This window comes from Quercus lobata, chromosome 2 (genome assembly GCF_001633185.2).
Source record: "Quercus lobata isolate SW786 chromosome 2, ValleyOak3.0 Primary Assembly, whole genome shotgun sequence".
Classification (NCBI taxonomy): Eukaryota; Viridiplantae; Streptophyta; class Magnoliopsida; order Fagales; family Fagaceae; genus Quercus; species Quercus lobata.
Window position 1 is genome coordinate 102,292,808 of NC_044905.1, and position 21,570 is coordinate 102,314,377.

General features: G+C 33.6%; 2 protein-coding genes across 2 annotated transcripts; both read right to left on the reverse strand.

The window, feature by feature from the left end:
• Nucleotides 1-885: 885 nt before the first annotated feature.
• LOC115977604 lies at nt 886-19,287 on the reverse strand. The gene is made up of 7 exons (XM_031099547.1): nt 18,318-19,287; nt 17,797-17,892; nt 17,472-17,724; nt 17,057-17,316; nt 14,344-14,382; nt 11,618-11,735; nt 886-3,039 (listed from the first exon to the last, which is right to left on the reverse strand). The coding sequence occupies exons 1-7, from the start codon at nt 19,236-19,238 to the stop codon at nt 1,130-1,132; spliced, it is 3,597 nt and encodes a 1,198-aa protein (XP_030955407.1). The 5' UTR covers nt 19,239-19,287; the 3' UTR covers nt 886-1,129.
• On the reverse strand, nt 19,278-21,282 carry LOC115974084 (TMV resistance protein N-like; the record flags this gene model as incomplete). Its single annotated transcript, XM_031094300.1, has 2 exons — nt 20,623-21,282; nt 19,278-19,395 (listed from the first exon to the last, which is right to left on the reverse strand). Coding segments are annotated over exons 1-2 (615 nt in total), but the record flags the coding sequence as incomplete, so codon positions are not given.
• Nucleotides 21,283-21,570: the final 288 nt, after the last annotated feature.

Genomic DNA, 21,570 nt, shown 5'->3' on the forward strand with positions numbered 1-21,570 from the left:
GTGAGTTTAGCAATTTTTTTTAATTAAATGTTACTTTTGTAGGAAATTAACACAAAATTCTCAAACCTATGACAAAAAAAATAGAGAAAACACACGCCAAAGAAAAATAATCACACACACAAGACAGTATTTACGTAGTTCGGCAATTTGTCTATGTCCACATAGTTGCAAGGATTTCACTATTATTAGGAAAAAGTACAAAGTGCGGCATTACAGATTTTCTCTCTCTCAAAACTACATCAAGAAACCCTAATCACCAAAACAACGATTTCTATATCCTGCGCACAGGATTAACAATAGGCTATCAACCCTAGCCTCTGCTCCATGGATTAAGCCTCAGAAAATCTCCCATTAAAAAATCATGTAACATCATTTTGAATCGAGTTATCATTCGGATCAAATACAACTAAACTCCACAAAACCCAACAACTTTAGCTAGGTTGATGGGAATGCTCTGAGCTCAGCATAGACTTTCAGCGTAGCTAAAGAAATGTGACAATAGAATTCAAAGATAATTTTTGGTAAAAGGCCGGTAATATCCAAGAAACTAATATTTGTGAAACAAAACAACAGAATCGTTTATAATCCATTAAATCAGTTGATCGGAAAAGATTACTCATGTTAGGTCATTACTTTAGTACATACAACAGTTTTGACCATGTAACCATGATAGAATTCTGGTTCCAATAAAAAAAGAAGGGCTCACAATTACAGACAGACAACCAACGGTAATGGACTACATTAATCTAGAGCTTTACGGATCCAACTTTGTAGGATTGCAGAATGGACTTTTCCCCATGTTCATGAGCTCGGATTTCATAAGCATTTTGTGTTTGGGAGTATCAGAAATCTAAAAACACATTACTCTTTTTTTTTCTTTTTTTCTTTTTTACAAATGTGTGTTGGAAAAAAGCCCCAACAGCAGCATGAGAAAGATACATCAGGCTAAAGGGCTATATTAAATGAAAGTAAGGTCTCATCGCCATAGCATCTACAAGGGTATAAGAATAGCCAACAGAAATTGGTCTAAGGATGCCTCAGTTTTCACACATTATCATTGACATTGAAACATTGAATTTGCCTAAGGCAATGCACAGACTAATTTTTTATTAGGGAACATTTCAGGTGCTCAGCAATCCCATATGTCAATTGGAACAAAAATTTCATCCAAATAACCTGGACGACCATTGCTCCACTCCAGCGCTTCCCACCAACTTGTCTCACCCTTGATCTTCTTCAAACATTGACTAGATACTTCCCCAACTAAAGGGTTCTTAAGCTTTGGGCAAGCATAAAAACTCAACCATTCCAATTTTGGAGCAATGTGTAAACCTTTAGAGATGCTAACTAATTCAGGCATGTAATGAAGTGAAATCTTCTTCAATTCTGGGAGAAAATAAGAGATTTTATGCTCAGCAGTTATATCATGGCTTACTATGCTTTTGATGGAGGGGCAGTCATCAACTTTAAGCTCTTCTAAGTTGCACAGGTTAGCAAGCAACCCTGGTGTGAAAATAGTGGTTAATTGGGGACACGTGCACAATGTCAAGGACTTGAGACAAACTAAAGACTCGGGCTGTAGTGGCCCCTCCCACATGCTCCTTAAACTCTCCATATAATATACATACATGTATTCAAGTGAACCAAGAACAATTTTTTCAGTATCATATGATTCAGATACTATTTCATCGCTATCATCTTCTTCATAACCATCTGCTTCATCTATAATCACTTGAACCTCACTACATTCCCCCATAACTAAGCATTTTAGTTTCACCATATTTTGAATCCCAAAATTGGATAGCTTCTTAACAGTTGCATGCCTATCCAAGAAAAATGCTGTGGCATGTTGGAGTACCTTCTTTATATCTCTAGGAACATCCACACCATTTATGTATTTCAAGCATCTATCCCATCGTTCCAATTCAAACTCAACATCACGGGGGACTCCAGACATAATGCGCTTGACATGACGGCCAACAGTAAATCTGAAATATAACAGCGATGGGATATTCCACTGAATGTGACTTAAAAGTTCCACCCTTTGGAAATAGAATTTAAGAGAGTACAACCTCTTTAAGGTGCATACTTCATTAACAATATCTTCCACACACGCATCCCACCGCTCATCATCTGGATCAACATTAATATCCAACTCCTCTAACTGAGACAGTACAGAAATTACCCCACAAGGCACCACTGCATTTAATTGCATGGCTTGCTTACAATTACTCTGACATTCACAAAATGAAACTTCCAAACATGTCAGATTAGTTAGCTTCTTAATATCCGGAGGTAAATCCATAATCTCTGTCCCTTCAAGACTAAGAACCTCAAGCTGCTTGAGTTCTCCAATTTTGGGTGACAACACCATGAAACAATGACAATCATTTAGAAAGAGTCTTTTTAGGCTGACCAATCTGATAATGGAATTGGGTAAAGACTTGATATTAGTCCCGGATAAGTTCAGGATTTGAAGAGCAGGCATGTAATTAAAAAATGCGGGAGGAATCAATCGCAATTTGTAGTTTCTTTGAAGGAACAGTGCAGACAACTTGGGACACTTTGGATTCTCTGGTAAAACAGACAACTCATTGTCCATCAAGTAAATCTCATTGGCATTTTCCCAATCCTCATCCTTTGGTGGCTCAGTTAATCTTAAACCAACCTGCATCAGAAATTGTTGAGCTTCCTGAGGTCGATCTGCTTCAGGCTCCATCTCTTTGTCTGCAATCTGAAATTTCATTTGTCCACTAGATTCAGCCATCTTAACTGCTTCAACATCAAACACTCCTTGAGTTTTCAAAGTACTTACTGCTTCTTGTTCCATTTCCTCAACCTGTAAACCCTCTGGCCATCTTTGTGAAGCTTCAACCTCAATAAATTCAATCTCAGATATTGTTTGTTTACTTGAGTTAGATGCCGTCTCAAATGCTTCAGTGTCAAACACCATTCCTAGAGGCGGTAACAGTATTTGTTTTTCATTTTCTTCTTCCTCAAAAAAGCTTTCAGGTGGGCCAGTCAAATCCAGCTCTGTCACTGATTTTGCAATAAAAAATTAATTAAGATTCACAAAGATTTATAGTAAGTAAATGTGAAGTTCACCAAGTAAACCTAAATTGATTATTTTCAATTTATAAAATAAAAATAATGGAATTTGATAAATATAAGTCAAATAAAGTAATTATCCTCCTCCAAGAGAACAAAACAATCGCCAAAAAACACATAAAAATTTATTTTAAAAGAAAATAAAATCCACGCAGTGGAAAATACCACCAACAGATAAATTTCAGTTTAAGCCAATTTTTTTCATCACTAAGGTGCTAACTAAATTTCCTCAACCTGCATAATGCTTAGCATTTCATCTTTCACACAGGCAATTCCAACCTCATAAATTGGACAACTAAGGTCAAAGACTAACCAACATAAAATTATGATCTCAGAAGCAGCTAAATAGAAAAAGGATTCACAGTGAATTATCTGCATTTCCAATTATTGAGCTCTGCAATAACAACTCAACCAAAAATATATTTTCCTAAAACTTATCAAAACCAACTCCAACATAACATTTATTCCAAAACAACAAGCAGTATCAGAGCCACGTTCGACAATCTTATTTGGGCAATTTCAGCAGTCATAGAAGGACAATTCAAACTAGAAGATGACATCTTTTACTGGACAAAGTTCCAGTGTTTCACTCTCTGTTATTCCAATCTTTGAAGGAGAAATTTACAAATTTTCGAAGGTTAATATGGAGACATTGCTCTTGTCAGAAGGGCTGTGGAACATTGTTGACAAAGGTTTCAACAAACCTGCTGATGAGAATCAACTTTCAGAGGCAGAAAAGGAGAAACTTGAAGTGAATAGAATGATGTATGCCAAAGCTCTCTCAAAGCTGCAAAATGGAGTCTCTTCCACTGTTTTTCCAAGAATTATTAGAGCCACAACAGCAAAGCAAGCTTGGGAGGGAAAGTCTGCTGCGAGAGTTTCAAGGTAATAGCAAGGCAATAACGGTAAAATTTCAATCCTTGGAGAATTTGAAAATCTGAAGATGAAGGAATCTGAATCCATAAAAGATTATTTTTCTAGAGTCATTGAGATTGTTAATCATATGAAAACTATGGAGAAGAAATTTCAGATCAGAAAATTGTTGAGAAAATCTTAATAAGCTGGCCAGAAAATTAAGCTTGCAATTGAAGAATCCAAGGATCTTGCTACTATACTGTTGAACAATTGATGGGCCCTATTGAGTCTCATGAGCAAGGAAGATTCAGGCATGCTGACCAATCGCAGAGATCATTCAAGAAGGGCAATTCAAGAGAGGAGCAAAAGATGACAATCAAAGAAGATAAAAGAAAATTGATTCCAGCGAGAAGGAAGATGACAAAATTGAGAAAAGTACTGCCTCTGACTCCAAACCTCCTTGTAAAATTTGTAAGACAAATCATGCAACTTCAAAGTGTTGGTTCAGTGGAAAGCCCCAATGTCATCACTACAAAAAGTTTGGCCATATTGAGAAATTTTGCAGGTTCAAGGCTAATAACCAAGCAAATTTCGCAGAGAACAGGGATGCCGAAGAAGGAAAACTATTTTTTGCTTGTCATTCATCCATCCATCAAAGAAGAAGACAAAATTTGGCACCTTGATAGTGGCTGTAGTTATCACATCTCAGGAAATGAAAGAAGATTTATTGATATGGACACTTCAATTAAATAGCTATGCACTGTAGCTGAGTAGGTAAAAATTTTACCTATACCACCACTGATGTATCACATTTTTTGTACATGGTGGTGCTAAAAATAACTATTTAGCTTTTTAGCACCACCATTAGTAGTGCTCTAAGGTATACATGGGTAATGGAAAAATTGCAATAGCCAAAGGAAGAGGAAGTGTTTCTGTATAGACAATGAAAGGAAAAAAAAATGTTTGTGATATTTTTTTGTCCCTGATCTGAAACAAAAGGCAGCTGAAGATGGTGGCTGCACTATCTATGATGATAACAGGAACTAGATCTTGTGATTGCTAATGTCAAGCTGAAGTTTTGATGGATACTCAGTTCTGGCACAAAAGATTTTGTCATCTTAATTTTCATGGGCTGAAGCTACTAAAGGAAAAAAAAAAAAAAAAAAAAAAAAAAAAAAGTGGATGGACTACCAAAGATAGAAACCAACTTGTGAAGAATGAATAATAGGAAAGCAACATCAATGGCCATTCATTAAACAAAGCTATTGGAGAGCAAAGGAGCCATTAGAACTCATTCATACCAACACGTGGAAAAACGAGAACTCCTCTCAGCCAGCACGGATATTTTCTGACCTTCATAGATGATTACTCGAGAATGACCTGTGTACTTTTTCTGAAGAAGAAATCAGAAACCTTTCTAGTGTTCAAGAAATTTAAAGCGTTCGTAGAAGAGCAAAGTAGCAGCAGTATCAAGATTATTCATGATGATAGGCAAGCACACTCAACAGTTTGAAGAATTTTGCAAAGATGAAGGAATTTGGAAGCAGCTAACTGCTGGATACAGTCCACAATAGAATGAAGTCGCTGAATGAAAAAACAGGACTACTGTGGAAATGGCAACATTGATTCTCAATGAGAAAGCCTTGCCAAAGAATTTTTCACTCAGCCGTGTACATTCTCAATAGATGTTCAACAAAGGAAGTGAAGAACAAAACTCCAATTGAAAATGGAGTGGAATCAAGCCACCTGTAAGGCATTTCAGAATTTTTGGAAATATTTGTTATTCTCATATACCTCAAGAAAAAAAGAACTAAATTTTATAATAAAAGTGAAAAATGCATACTTGTTGGGTACAGTTCAATGACAAAATGATATAGACTTTATAATTTTGAAAGTAAAAAAATAATCATTAGCCAAGATTTTTTTTTTTAATATATATTTTATGGGAAGGCTTCTGGGGATTGAAAGAGAAGAAAGTGCCGGAAAATGCCTTTGTGATTGAAGTGCAAGAAAGTATTCCAGCAGTACAATATGAAGAAGCTTCTCCACAGTCACCGATGACTCCATCAAGTTCAAATTCCAGAGAAGAGTTCAAATTCCAGAGAAGAAGTATCTTCGCCAGAAACTCCTTCAAGAAGGATGCAAAGATTGAGTGAAATATATGAGTCATGTAATTATTCTGTAATGGAACCAGAAAGTTTTGAAGAAGCTGACAAACAAGAAATGTAGATGAAGGCAATGAAAGAGGAGCTTGGCATGATAGTGAAAATAAAAAATGGGAGCTTGATGATCGTCCAAAAGAACATGATGTCATTGGAGTAAAATGGATTTACAAGACCAAGCTCAATTCAAATGGGAGTATTCAAAAACATAAAGCAAGGCTTGTGGCAAGAATTTACTCAAAAGCCAGGAACTGATTTCTTTGAAACCTTTGCTCCTGTTTCAAGACTCAAAACTATAAAAACAATAATTTTTTATTGATAGAGAATCGAAATTTTTATTGACTAGAAAAGTACAGTGTTTACTATAGTAAACCCACTGCACTTAAAATGAAAACAAACAAAATCAAAGAGAAGAGATAACAGAAATTATTGTAGTCTTGAATGAAGATAATTATATGTTGAGCAAACCCAAGGATTTTTGATGAAAGGGGAAGAAGACAAGGAGGATAAAAGCAAGCCCCTCAAGCATGTTACAGTGAAAATAATTAATAGTTCACCTCAAAAGAGTTTGAAATAAGCAAAAGTGAGCCTACACTTTACGTCATGAAGAAGGCAATCCGTATTCTCATTGTTTCTGTTTATATTGATGACTTAATCTTCACCAGTAATGATGAGAAGATGCTCCAAGATTTCAAGAAAGACAAGAAGAAAACTTACTAGATGAGTGATTTGGGGCTACTACATTGGTTTTTGGGAATTGAAATACCTCAAACAAAATATAGGATCTTCATTTCTCAAAAGAAAACTGCTGAAAACATTTTCGACAAATTCAAGATGCTTGGTTGCAAATTTGTTCCCACCCCCTGATTGCAAATGAAAAGCTGAAGAAAGAAGATGGTGCTAAAAAGGCAGACGCTAGAATATATAGAAGTCTGGTTGGTAGTCTATTGTATCTAACAGCTACTAGACCTGACAGAATGTTTGCTGCAAGTCTAGTTTCGCTCTTTATGCAAGAGCCAAGATAGCATCACTTTGTTGTTGGAAAAAGAGTTTTGAGATACTTGCAAGGAACTCATGATTATGGGATTTTCTACAAAGCTGGAGAAAGTTCAAGTCTAATTGGTTATACTGGCATGATTGCGCTGGATGTCTAGATGATATGAAATGCACAAGTGCCTACTTTATCTCTCTTGGTACTGGCATATATGTTCATGGACTTTGAAAAGGAAAATATTGTGGCACAATCTTCTGCAGAAGCAGAGTATGTGGCAGCAGCTAAAGCAACTTCACAAGGAGTGTGGCTAAGGAGAATTCTTAAAGACATCGGAGAAAAGCAAGAAGGCACTACAATGTTGTTCTGCAATTACAATCATCAATTGCTATTGAGAAGAATCCAATTATTAATGACCAAACAAAGCACATTTCCATAAGAGAATAAATTGAGAAATGTGAGATTCAACTCGAGCATTGCAGAAGTGAAGAACAGCTAGCTGATATTTTTATCAAGACTCTTCCAAAAGAAAGTTCTGCAATCTTAGCAAACTTATTGGAGCAATTAAGAAGTGCATTAAGGGGAGTGTTAGAAATTAATGCACCTTCATGAACTTTCTTGAATCTTCATGTATCTTTCTATTTCCATTGAACTTGTTTTATGTGTAGACACAATTTAAGTGTTTGATTAGTTCTAGAATGGCTCTAGAATTGTCTAAAGGAGCCTATAAAGATGTGGTTTGTAGCTTCACCTATGTAAGCAAAACTGAATAATTTTCTCATAGTGAATTGTCTGCATTTCCAATTATTGCTCTGCATTAGCAACTTAACCAAAAATATATTTTCCTAGAACTTATCTAAACCAACTCCAACAAACCATTATTCCAAACCAACATAGGATCGATGAGTACCACTAAGCTGTGACCTTCCATTTCCCCTGAATCTTCCATTATTGACCCTTGTGGGAGGTTGCGAACTCTCTCCTTTGTGATGTGATGAGAAAGGACTGAGCTTGTAAATAGCTCAATGATTCTTTCAAGGATCTAATTCTGATTTGAGAGAGAAGAACTTACATTCTGCTCCAACGACTGCACCTTCTGCCCCATTCCCAAGCTCTAATACCACTTTGGTATGTAAAAGGGGTTTTCCTTCCTTATTGTGGCCATTGGAGTGGAACATAGCCAAAACAAGATAATTGGGTTATTACTTTGAGGGAATCCGACCTCCAATAAAAGAGTTAGAATTTCAGTGTTTTTTCTGCCCTTTATTCACATAGTTCCCCTTTATTTATACAGCTATGCTCAAAAAATCAAGCAGAAAAAATAGGACCCATTACATCAACTACCAAGGAACTAGGAACCCATAACAATAAAGACTCGGCAATTTAATTTCCTAAGCACTCAAACTTATTGCTAACATTGACATGTTACTGCAGGTCAACAATAACATTTGACACGTTTAAACAAAACTAACACATAACAACTCAAACTAACATATCTTTCATGGTGAATTTTGATAAGGAAATGAGCTCGATTCAGAGTTTAAAGAGAACGGAGATAATATGAAGGGAGTGAAAATATATTGTTCTAAATAAATCTTTTGCCATTCAGCAAAAAAAAAAAAAAAAAAAATCTTTTGGTTGAGTTTATTTACTTCTATGTTTTGACAAAAGACGAATATATTTGAGTTGTTCTGAATTGCAAGACAAGAGTTGTGGCAATGGGGATGGAGCTAGTAATCTTGTGTTGGTGGAAACCATAGCAATGGCAGTGGATTGATAGTTCAAGTGATGGTAAGGGGCTAGTAATGATGGTCCAACGAGAAGATAAAGTGACGATGGTGGTAGAAAATTGGCAATGGCTATAAAGTGGTTCTAAGTAGGTTGTTAACAATAGTGATGATGACAATGAAAGCACAAAAGCTATGGAAATGGCATGACTTCAATTCTTGTCATGATTGATGGTTGCAATAGTGTGGGTATGCACCAAGCCTTTGCATGATGAAAATTTTTTAAGAGTACAAATAACATTCACGGTAATGCAAATAACTTTCAACAAAAGCTTCAAAACCCCACTCACTAGCTGCAAACATTTAAATAGGATGTTAATGTTCTTAAGTGGTTCCAGTAAACGCTAATATTTTACATTTTATCATTTATCAAATGCAGAACAAATCTAAACCACTAAATAGTTACATAAACTACCTTAAATGTCATATTATACACAGCTCTTCCCTACATCCAGAAATTTTCTTTTTATTTAGATAGGTAACACAACTCACACACCTACATAGGATTGAAAAAATGCTTCTCAATGGTCAGGGTAAGACTAATCCAAGATAAAACTGAAAAATAGCTTATATGGAATGTATCCAAAAATTTAAATTTATAAAAAATAATAATAAATAAATGGGAACAAAATACTTGTTCAATTGATCCAATGCAATGCAAGGAAAAAAAAAAGATATTTCCATCAACAACCATTTAGTGAAAAAAAAACCCAAAGAGAGCTAAAATGAAAAATAAAAGATGATAGGCCAAAAATGTACTGATCCCTTGTGATTAAATTAATTGATTAATTAGCCAAGTTATTAATTAATCAAATTAACATGCAAAGCACGTGGTAGCACAAACAAATCACCAATTAAACTAAGTGCAGCGGAAAATAAATTTGACACGGTAATTTGTTTACATTGTGCAACTTGTGAACACTTTGATAGCCCTTAAAACAATCCTTTTATATGTCTAGGGTTAGGAGAAAAGAAAGCCCAAAGACATTCAAGGATTCCAAGAAAATCATATCAGAATTCTGGAATTCTTAAACCTCAACAGATAGGAGCTATCGAGCAGGTGTCGAGCACATGGGCTGAAACAGCTTTCTTAAACTCGATAGATGCAGCTGTCGAGCCAGCTGTCGAGCTTTAATGAATTTGCACTATTTAGCTTATTTCTTGGATAGACTTGAATGACTTTAACACTTGATCTTGAAACTTTGTTTCTTGAAGTATTAAAAACACCTAAATCTACCCAATTACAAGTAAAGTGCGTTTTGTCAAAGGATTAGTCAATTTCATAAAAGAATGACATATGTCCTTAACAAATGAAACACATATGTCCTAACAAAAGAGGTTGAATAGGTGAGAATGCCTTTATCAGGATCTAAACTATTGGCTCAACATTTTTCCATCCACAAAACTCAAGGAAAGAAATATGAGGGATAATTATATGTTCATAGCAACCCCAGTAGAACTAAATTCTCACATACACTTATACCGAGAGAAGGAGAAAGGAGATCAAAGTTTCAGAAGTTGCTAATTAATTCTTATAATGAGAGTAGGACTGGTTTTCTCAATTTTTATTTGCCAAAAAGAAGTAGAATAGGTGGAATGCCTTGATAAGGATCTAAACTCTCTGCTCGGCATTTCCCCATCCACAAAACTCAAGGCAAGAAACCGAGAGGATCCTTATACGTTCAGAGCAACTCCAGTAGAACTGAATTCCCGATACAAATTTTCAACCGCTTGAAGGAGAAAGAAGATCAAAGTTTCAGCATTGTCTAGTTAAGAACAGTAAAAGATAAAATGACAGGATCTAAATACAGAATAAGACAAGGTTAAACTTTTCAAAGTAAAAAGAAGAACATCTATGAAAATGACAGGAAAAAAGAGGGAGAAAATTTTGGTATGGTGAGGAGGCTGTCATCTTTTAAAATTAAACTATCTATAATTACAAATGTATTGAATAAGAGCTGTTATAAATAGATTGAAAGAAATAAATAAATAAAATAAGACCTTTGAACACAAACAAGAGCAAGAGCACATGCAAAGAGGCAAGTTATATAACCAATGTTGGCTTCTTTGTTGGACGTGGCCCCAAGGAGAGAAGGCTTTGTTCCTAAATGGAATAACTGTTAAACAGTAGCAAGTAGCATTATTGAGTTGATTACTAACTTATAAAAGGTTAAAACTATATATTAATTGTTAAAATGAAAAAAAAAAAAAAAAAAAAAAAAAAAAAAAGAGAGAGAGAGAGAGAGAGAAGATATTATACGATAACTAAAAAGGTAACGTGGGGTTTTGGGGGAAAAAAAGTTTACCTCCTAAGGTTGCGTTTGGCATTGGCTTAAAAAGCTAGCTTTTTTTACTATCCAGCTTATTCTTGCTACTATTCATGGGTCTCATTGCACTTTTTGGTACTATTCATGGGTCCCACTGTACTATTTCAGCCACTTTTTAGCTTTATCTAAAATACTTTCAACAAAAAATTTTCAATTTCAGCTAAATAAGTTGTTCCTAAACAGACTTGAGTATATTAATGTGATTTAAGATATGTATGACAGAGCGTAAGATGGTAAAAGTGTCACTCGAAGAGAACTTTTCTTGCAAAATGTTTTCTAGATTTTGGCAAATGTTGTCTAACTTATCTTTTCTCCAAAAAAAAAAAAAAAAAAAAAAGGTAAAAAAAGTAGTCTAACTTATCAATCAACCATTGGTTATATTCATACCTCCGGATCTACCCCAAACTCGCTTATCTAAACTTGTTTCTTCAGACATGAAGGAGCCAATCCTATGTGATGTTGGGGGCAAGTCTTTATTAAACAAGCGACAAAGAATAAAGCCACCCTGTAAAAGGTAAAATGGGAATGTAATAAATTTTTTTAAAGTAATGTTGTAAACATAGCATTTCTCAATAACTTTATTCGAAACTAGGAATGAAACAAGTACACAGGAAGTGTTCTAGAGGTACATCATACTAAACATTGATATGTAATAATTCAAGAGATAAATGCTAAGAATGTCACTCAAACAATCTGAGCATATATGACGCCAATAATTTCTAGAAAGAATGAAAGCTTTTGAGTAACTAACCATGAAAAAATATGTAATAGACTAATAGTATATTGATATGCAGACAAGTATAACATTGTTGATGCAAGCTGGCAAGCCTATGGTTATTTTACAAATATAGTTAGATGAAATGATTATAAAGTGAGAAGATAATAACCAGACAACTACTAAGGAAAGAGAAAGAGGGAGAAAGTAAAGAGAAAAGAGGCAAGAAAACATAACAAAAAAGCTCTTCGTTTATTTATTTTTTTTTTTTACGTCAAAATCTTCACCCCTTTTAACGTCCTAATTTATCCCTTTCATTGACTTATTTACCTACCCTAGAACTAGTCACACTAAAACTCACTTAGCCTAACAGATATGGATCCTATGAAGTGCAGGACACACTTTAAAGGTAGAATAAGCCACTCGCATGAGGTGCACAGTCTCGTTACTCAAACAAACCAAGCAAAGTCACGAAGAGTAGCAACAGAAAATGAAGAGTTAAAAGACAAAGAAGAAGCCATCCTCTCTCTCTCTCTCTCTCTCTCTAAAAATGCATGCTTTTAATTTTCTTCTTGAACTCAATTCAGTGCAAAAACAAACAACAAAGCGAATTAGTTTCGACAAACACATTTACCTCTTAAAGATGTATTTCTCCCCAATTTAATTGAAAGCTTTCTAGACCAAAGTGGCCAATTTTTCAAATATTTCTGCACGTGTATGTGTGATGGAACTGTATATGCTTTGTTAAAGCATGAAATGGTTCTTATGGAAAAACATCAACGAGCCACCGGATGAATTAGAAAAAAAATCTAGGTTCGGAACATTTTGAACTCATGTTATTTCAAAATTAGTGACAGATTTTTTTAGGAAAAAAATATGTTGGGAGCAGTCTTTTTTTTGTATATAGACCATCCACTCATTTTACTGTTTACATGTCAAGATGTGCCCACAATAGCCTTCAAAGCTAGTCTTACACTTTAAGAGGAGACAATTCCCTTAATATTTCTAGGATGGCCAAACCCATTGGGTAATGGATAACCTATCCTACCCGGCTCGAAAGTTTCGTGTAATACCCAGTTCATCACGGGTAAAAGGTAATTGAGTAGGATTTGGATATTACCTGAACCCAGCCTACATTTATATTAAAAAAAAAAAAAAAAAAAGAGATGATTAGTTCTTTCAGTATTTCATGGATTTAATACCAGAAATTATATCCCTTGGGTGAATTTTTTGCATTCACCTTAAGTGATTTTTAAAAAAAATTATTAAAAGATTTGTAAGGTTAGGTGTTTAGTCTTTAGTTGTTGGCTCCTTTATTTTAGCACCTGATATGGTTGTTAGTTAATAAGTGGTCCTTGATTTTAGCTTGTGCTTTTTGCTTTAATTAGGAACATATAGAAATATAGTACTAATTTAATTCTTTATCCTAATGTATATTATTATTCATTATTTAATTGCTGGTTGACCGGATTTTTAAATTTGAATTGCATCTTCTATATATATTGAGTTTTATATTAATATTGATTGAGTACAGTATTAATGATGACATTGTAAAGTCAAAAAGTATTAAGAAAAGGAATGTATTGATAACTTAAATAATTACTGCCAAAATACATTTATTATCAAGATTAATTCAAACTTTTTTAATTTTACAGTTTAAACAAAAAACAAAAATTACACAAACTCATATATTTAACAAAAAAAGATTCATAATACTATAAGATAGCATTTGGTACGGGAGAATCCACATTACCCCTAGCATCCAGATCCTTGGAAATGTAATGCCTTGCAATTTGGATGTCTAGGAATGTAACTATTCCTATATTTGGTTTAATTGGGAATCTAATAAGATTTCTAAGAATGTGAGATTATAATGTTTGGTTTATTTTTAGAAATCTTAACTGAATTATTTATTTTTCCCATTCTATTCTTAGATTTGTTAATCCAATATAAGTCTTTTTTTTTTTAAAAAAAACTTCCTCTAAATAAATAATGAAAAACAAATAGTCCTTTTTTAAAATCAAATACAAGTAATAGGCTCATGCAATGCATAGATGAAAACCATATCCAAACTAAAGAAAATATTTCAATAAACCATATTTCCTTTCTCATTTTTATAAATCACTAAAACTTAATGGCGTTATTCATTTTAACCGTGAAAGAAAATATCTTCTGTTTTCACAAATCATTATGCAGGCAGCCAGACAGATATGTAGCTACCATGAAACCCCCGCAAAATATATATGGCATCTACTCATAACATTCTTCCTAACTATATTATATAATCACAAAATCACTACCATTATGAAGCATCCCCCAATTAAATTCATGCAATTCATTAAGGAAACAATATAATATTATAAAGCATTCTCAAGAGTGTGAATAAGCTATGATATACCTGGGAACTCGCTCGTAACCCACTACTTGACTCCTCAAGCTGCAATAATAAGAGACAAAGTTGCCGCAAAATTAAAGGCAGAATACAATAAAATAAATCATACCAATTAAAGAACAAAGTATCAATAAAGCAAACAACAAATTCACACCATTATTTGAATATAGCAACTAGTGGTCAAATATAGCACCAAAGCCACCTTCAGCATAAATCCTAAGACCTTCCAATGCCTTTCAAAATTCAAAAACACTCATACAAATATGATGGGTTGTTAAAAATTAAAAATCTACACATTTTTTATCATTTTATAACAAACATCAAAGGCACTAGATAGGATACAGATTATTAAAATTGTACTGTAACATATAAATCTAGAAACAAAGCCATTAATCTAAAAACAAAAAATAAAAAGCAATAAACCAAATGAAGCCACCAATCCAAATCTATATTTCTAGCAACTAAACAAAATCAAAATTTGAGATACAAATAAATACATGAACAAATTTCCATGAAAATAGCTCCATTAATAATTTATTGAGCAACACTCACGACAAGAGATATTGTAAGAGATAATGTTGTTTTGGCAGGAAGAGATAAAGACAAAGGAAAAGATATTAATGATTTGTTTTATTTTTTATCTCAATTACTTAAATGAAAAGGAAAAATGGTTAAAATTGTCAATTTATATAAAATGCAATTTCCTTTAAGCTTGGGAATCTAGATACCCACCTGATTTAAAGGGAATCCACATTCCCACATTTCCCTAGCATCTGATTTCCTAGTGTGATTTGCAACCAAATACGGAAATCTTTAAACATTCTTGGGAATCCTAAAACATTACTCTGTACCAAACGTCACATAAAAGGAATATCTAAATTAATGGTAAGGATATTCTTATGATTTGTTTGTTGAGTAATGCTACAGCCACAATCTATTTTACAATATTTTTACAAAATGTTAACGTGGTCAATCTCTTATTGGTTTTCATCTAAACCCACCATTAATATCACTTTTTCATTTACCAATAATCACTCACCACATCAGCAGTTTATAAAAATTTTTGTAAAATAGTTTGTATCTCTAGCATTATTTTTGTTTCTTTTATGTATCAAAACCATATTTTTTTATATTATTTCTAAATTAATTCTTAATTATATACTCCTATGTGAAACCATTTTAATAACTCTATACTTTATCCACAAAAAATCATAATACTATAAAATGGAATGAGATCAAATTAATTACTCTCCTAATTGCTCAATCCTTAATTAAAAATTTCCCTTTCTCAGTTTGGTTTTCGGCTAAAAACAATAGCTGTAAGTAATCTTCCATAACATTAGATAAAAAGAAAATTTATTATTAACATTTAAAACACCATTTAAGTGATCGCTAATTATTCATTCATTGTAAAATCAAATCATTTATATCATGATTCTGACTTTCACTTGGATGGAAAGTAATGATGTCATTAGTAAATACTAGAGAATATAGTAAACAAGCACATATTACTTCATTTTTCTTAGTATTAATCACCAATTGATTTTCTTTGTACATACCATAATATCATTTCAAAATCATTTTTAACAAGGTTAAACTAGTAAATTTGAAAATGTTTAATAAGGAAATTTATTAATTGATAGTTTAAAAATGTCACCAATGTTTTCGGAAAAAAATCCAACTAAGCCAAATAGTGATTAATAAGAAATCAAACGTCTTCTTAGTAATATTAAGGATTTTTTTTTTTTTTCGTGATTATTGATTTCTAGTCAATTAGTGATTTTTGATAAGTTTTCTTATAGTAATATTAAGGATTTTATAAGGAAAATTTCCATATTAGTAGGAGTTGTCATAGAGTTCTAGAAATAAATGTTTTAGTCACAACACTTTAATTTAGCATATAACCATTAAAAATTTTCCAATAGAGATTTTTTTTTTTTTTTTTTTGATAGTTTAAAATTTCATCACTGAAAAAAAAAATTTAAAAGCCCAAAAAATCAGGATCAGGTTGGGTATGGATACATGGGTAAATAATCCGGGTACTAATCAGGTATGGGTACTAACTGGGTATTAAAATCGTATATCCATGAGTAAAATATTTCGGTCGGGTTTGGGTAAACCAGACCCAAACCCGGCCCATGGCCATCCCTAAATTCCCCAAACCAAACACTCATTCCTAAATTCCCCTAATCAAATACTCATTCCTGTACACTTATAGGTTGTTAATGTGCCTTGATATATTTTACAAAGGAAATTTTCATATAATTGGAGAGTATAAATGCCTTAATTATTTATTTTCTAAGGCTACTTCCTTCTTAAACGAATGAGGAGTGTCACATCCACAACATTTTCACAACAAATCCTAGTTGACAAGTTGTTACAAGTTTTTAATTTAAATCCAACATTAAAATTACATTTTTACCCCTTAGTAACATCAAATAACAACTTGCCACGTAAGATTTGTAGTAAAAATGTTATAGACATAATGTTTCTCGAAATGAATAGGCTATGGTGCATATTATAAGTGCAAAAAAAAGGGAAATAATGTAAAAATATCCCCTTGAACATTGATAATTTGTCTAAATCGACCCTTTTGTTAGCTTTCAATTAATGCAAGGGTGGAAAATATTACACACGTGTGAATTGAGTTTCATTCAACTGCATTTCATACTATCTCATGGCCCTCCAAAGAAAATTTCTTGTTTCTTGAAAAGCATACCTGGTGAGTATCGATGGCACGATACTCGTGCACAACCCAACTGGTGCGCACGCCGGGAGCACGACCTTGGTGGTAAACTAAGGTCTTCTTACTACCAATCAAGCTGGAGTTACTGGGCCCCGACTTGCTGGACTTGATGTGGCGATCCTTACCGGTGACTTTCCAGTAGCCTGATTTAGTTATCCTATTCAAACGAGAGGCAATCTGGAGCTCGCAGAAGAAGAACCACTGCTCATTGCCCAACTTTTTAGCTGACAAATCTGAATTTAATCCCAAAAATAAAATAAAAAAAATAAAAATCCATATACAAATAAAAGCCAAAAAGACACCGCTAAAAAGAATTTCTTTAAAAAGAACCGAGGAAGATAAATATTCGGAGAAACATAGAATAAGTTGGGGGAAAAAAAGAGAGTACCAGGCAATTCCCAGGGATCAAATTTATAAAAGTCGACTTCGGCAATGACCTGGACCCCGGAATCATGACCCTGGTTCTTCAGCCTCAAGTAGTGGTTTATGAGTTCTTCGTCCGTTGGGCTAAATCTGAACGCCAAAGGCAATGATTCCAGCGACAAATTCGCCATCTTTCTCTCTTCACTTCGATCAAGAAACAAAGGTCTGTTTCCCTTTTTATCATAGTGCGCACTGACCCAAGAGGCATCCTTGTCTCTCTGTTTAAATTTAGATTTTAAAAAACAATAACAAAATATATATATATATATAAATTTAAAGAAATAATGTACCTTAATGTCACTTTCGTACATTTCGAGAGTAGATAGAGAACGTCCAGACCGCGCACCATGGTCACTTGATAAGTAGATGCAGTATCTAAGGAGGAGCTTCACATACATTTACATATAAATTAAGTTAAAGTAGAATTCTATCTTGCATATAAAAAAATAAAAAAAAATGTCTAAGCAATTTGATTAGCCTTAACGGACTGATATCACTTTTTTTTTTTTTTTTTTTTACGAAACAAACACATATAAGGAAAAGAAAAAGAGGTTCTAATATAAAAGCACACCACAACTCCACTCAAAACCCCTTTTCCTAAAGCCTTTAACTTTCTATCATTATTCCTAATGGTTCCATTACATTAATGTATTTAATATTAGGTCATGCTAACGGGTGTCCTTTAATCCTAATCTCAAAGCCATACTGATAACTTAAATTTTCTTGCATACTAAAATAAAAATAAATAAATCATGACATTTGTCCAACGAAAAGAAAAAGAAAATAAAAAAGTTAAATGAGGAGAACTTACTGTATCTTCTATTAATACCCTACTACAATCCTTGAGCATTTGTGGTGATTCTTGTTGAACAATTTCTTGACCCATTTGTTGTAAAAGGTCATGCATCCACAACGTGCCAAATTGATCAACAGTAATGAGACATTTATCAGTAAGTTTTTTAATTCCATCAACAATATCTAAACCTTCAGTTTTGAGTATATCTTCAACAGTAACCTTCTTCATTCCATTCAAGGAACATGCGACCTGGAGGAAAATCTCCCGTTCATTTGTATCCAATGCTTCATAACTTAATTTCAATATTTCTTGAATTTCTAGTTTAGGAATCCTTTTATACTTATCCAAGGCATTTTCCCATTCTTGTTTAGTTCTTCCACAAAAACTAGCACCCATTATTGTTAGAGCTAATGGATGGCCTTTAGCATAAACTATAACTTGTTCTGAAAGTTCCAAATAATCTTCCTTGGGTGTGTCTCTTAGGAAGGCATGCCAACTAAAGAGTTCAAGAGCTCTGTAGTCATCTAGTTCCTTAACCTTATAGCTTAAATCAACATTGACAAGAGAATCTAACAAGTATTTGTCTCTTGTTGTTATAATGATTCTAGTTCCAGAAGCAAACCAATCACATTTTCCAAGCAATTTTTCTATTTGATCCAATTTATCTATATCATCCAGAATTAAAAGAATCTTTCTATGGAGAAGAACTTCCTTTATCATAGTGATTCCTTTAGATACATTGTGAATCTTTAAGTTGCTATCTCCTAAGATCTGAAACAGTAGTGTCTCTTGAAGTTGGATCACACCATTTGTCTGTGACTTTTTGCTAACATTCTCAAGAAAGCTGCTTTGTTCAAAATGCTTGAAAATGTTTTTATAAACAGCCTTTGCAATTGTTGTTTTACCTACTCCAGCAGAGCCATAGATTACTACCATGCGAACATCATTTGACTTAATATCTAAAAACAATTTTATGGCCTCTACATGAGAATCTACTCCAACAAGGTATTTAGCAGAAAATAATGGCATCTGTTTTGTTATAGTTCTTCTGATAAATTCAAGAATTCCTTGAATAAATTTGTACTCGGTGCAACTGCCAATTACAAAGCATTAAAAACATGCAACGAGTTAGATTAGAAAATAATAAAAGATGAACTAAATTCAAAAAGTTAAATTTGTGCATTACATCCAAAGTATTGTTAATTAAGGTAAGAGTCATGTAATTGCATGGAAATCCCAATTAGCAAAGATACAAAACCCCACTTCTCATACTTGAACGAAATTATTAAGTAAATTTATGAAAATTTTCTAAATAACATATGGGGAAAAATCCTCATTAATTGGTAAGACAATATGATGTTAAATTTCTATTTCTACCATTGACCTGTAGCTAACTGCCTTATTAGACAACAAGGTAGTTAGACGATATGATTTAAGATTTTCTAACTTTGATAATCTCTGTTCAAAACCAACCAGGAATCAAGGTTTTGAGGTGCAAGGATGTTATCATGCCCTATTGTCAATATCGCCTAATGATATGGTGTTCCCTTGGAAAGTGTTGTGGTGTTCGAAGGTTCCTCTTAGGGTTGCCTTCTTTTCTTGGACAGTTGTCTTCATGAAGATCTTAACTATAGATAACCTCCGGAAAAAAGAGATTATTATGTTGGATTGGTGTTGTATGTGTAAAAGGAGTGGGGAATCAGCAGATCTTCTTCTTCTCTATTGCCCTATAGCCTATGAGATGTGGACGATGGTGTGTTGCTTGTTTGGAATCCAATGGGTTGTGCCACTGAGGGTCACCAATATTTTTGCTGCATGGTAGGGTGCCTTTGGCAGACATCATAACATAGCTTTTCGGAGGGTTGTGCTGCCCTGCATCATGTGGTGCCTTTGGAGTTTGGAGGGAACGGAATGCTAGGAGTTTTGAGAAATAAGAACCGTATATCCTTCAAATTAAATCCTTTTTTATTTTCTATTCCCTATTTTCTTAGATATGTTGGAACATTGTAATTTGAGGTCTTGACTGTATTCCTTCCTAAATACACCCCTGGTGTAATTGGGTTTATTTTCTTTCAATAAAATTTTATCGTTACTTATCAAAATAATAATCATAATAAAAATAAAAAAATAAAAAAACTACCTTGTTAGACGATATATTTGAGAAAAATAATAATAACAATAATACTCTCATGTTCCCCACCCAAAAAAAATAATAAGAATAACCCTGAAAAATTAGTGGCAGTTGTTAAACAGTAAATTTTGAGGTCATAACAAACCATTAAAAATCATAAAAGCACAAGAATAGTCTTTAAATACATACCCGTCCTCCTTGTAATGGAAACCAGAAAGACTGCCTGCTTCTTTCAGAGCATTCTTCCATCTTTGCACCTTTTTGATATCCCTGAATTTTATTTCATGTTTAGTCAATGCTTCCCCGAACTTTCCTTTTTGTTGTCGTACTTCTGATGGATCCACTTTGTAAAAAATTGGTAACACCACCTGATCATTCTTCAGGCACTCAATAATCTTGACAAGTTCATCCAAGCACCAGCTAGAAAATGCGTAGTTTTTAGAAAATACGATTATCAAAATTGTTGAGTCCTCAATGACTTTAAGAAGTTCTGCAGGAATTTCTTCTCCCCTATGGAGGTCATTATCAATAAAAGTGTTAAGACCTTCTTGACACAAGGCTTGATACAAGTGACTTGTAAAACCAACGCGGGTATCTTCGCCTCTAAAACTCAAGAAGACATCGTACTGGTGACGGGTGAAAGAGGAAGAGGAAGATGACGCTGCTTGATTGGTAAAAAATGCCATTGCAATTTATACGCAAACAGTAGAGACGATCTAGACGAAGGATGAGAAAGAAAAATGTCAAGAAATGAAAACTGGAAGAGATTTGTACAGATTAAATGCAGGAGCCAAGATGAAAGCACAAGATAAAGTTAATAGCTAACTGCAACAAACACGTGGCAAGAGAGGGAACTGACCAAAAAAAAAGATAGTTTTCTTGTAGATCTGAATTTCAGAAGCCCAAATGGACACAAAACACCTACACACTTCAAACACAAAGTAACTTCCCAGATCTGAAATATTTTTTACCCAAAAGCGAGAAAATACGAAAACCATAAAAATATATATATATATATATATATATATAGAAATAAAAGCAAAAACACTATTTGCCCGACAAAGTCACTGCCGGTGATGGGTGTACGGTTTACCGGCTGTGATGGGTGAAAAGAGAGAACGATCGACGAGCAGCACT

Excerpts from the sequence above, each read along its gene's own strand:
- LOC115977604 (XM_031099547.1), bottom strand. The coding sequence starts at position 19,238 with ATGGTAGTAATCTATGGCTCTGCTGGAGTAGGTAAAACAACAATTGCA. Across the intron at positions 17,893-18,317 it reads GGGTATTAATAGAAGATACA|CTCCTCCTTAGATACTGCAT; the intron begins GTAAGTTCTCCT and ends ATGTATGTGAAG. Across the intron at positions 17,725-17,796 it reads TGTACGAAAGTGACATTAAG|AGAGACAAGGATGCCTCTTG; the intron begins GTACATTATTTC and ends AAATTTAAACAG.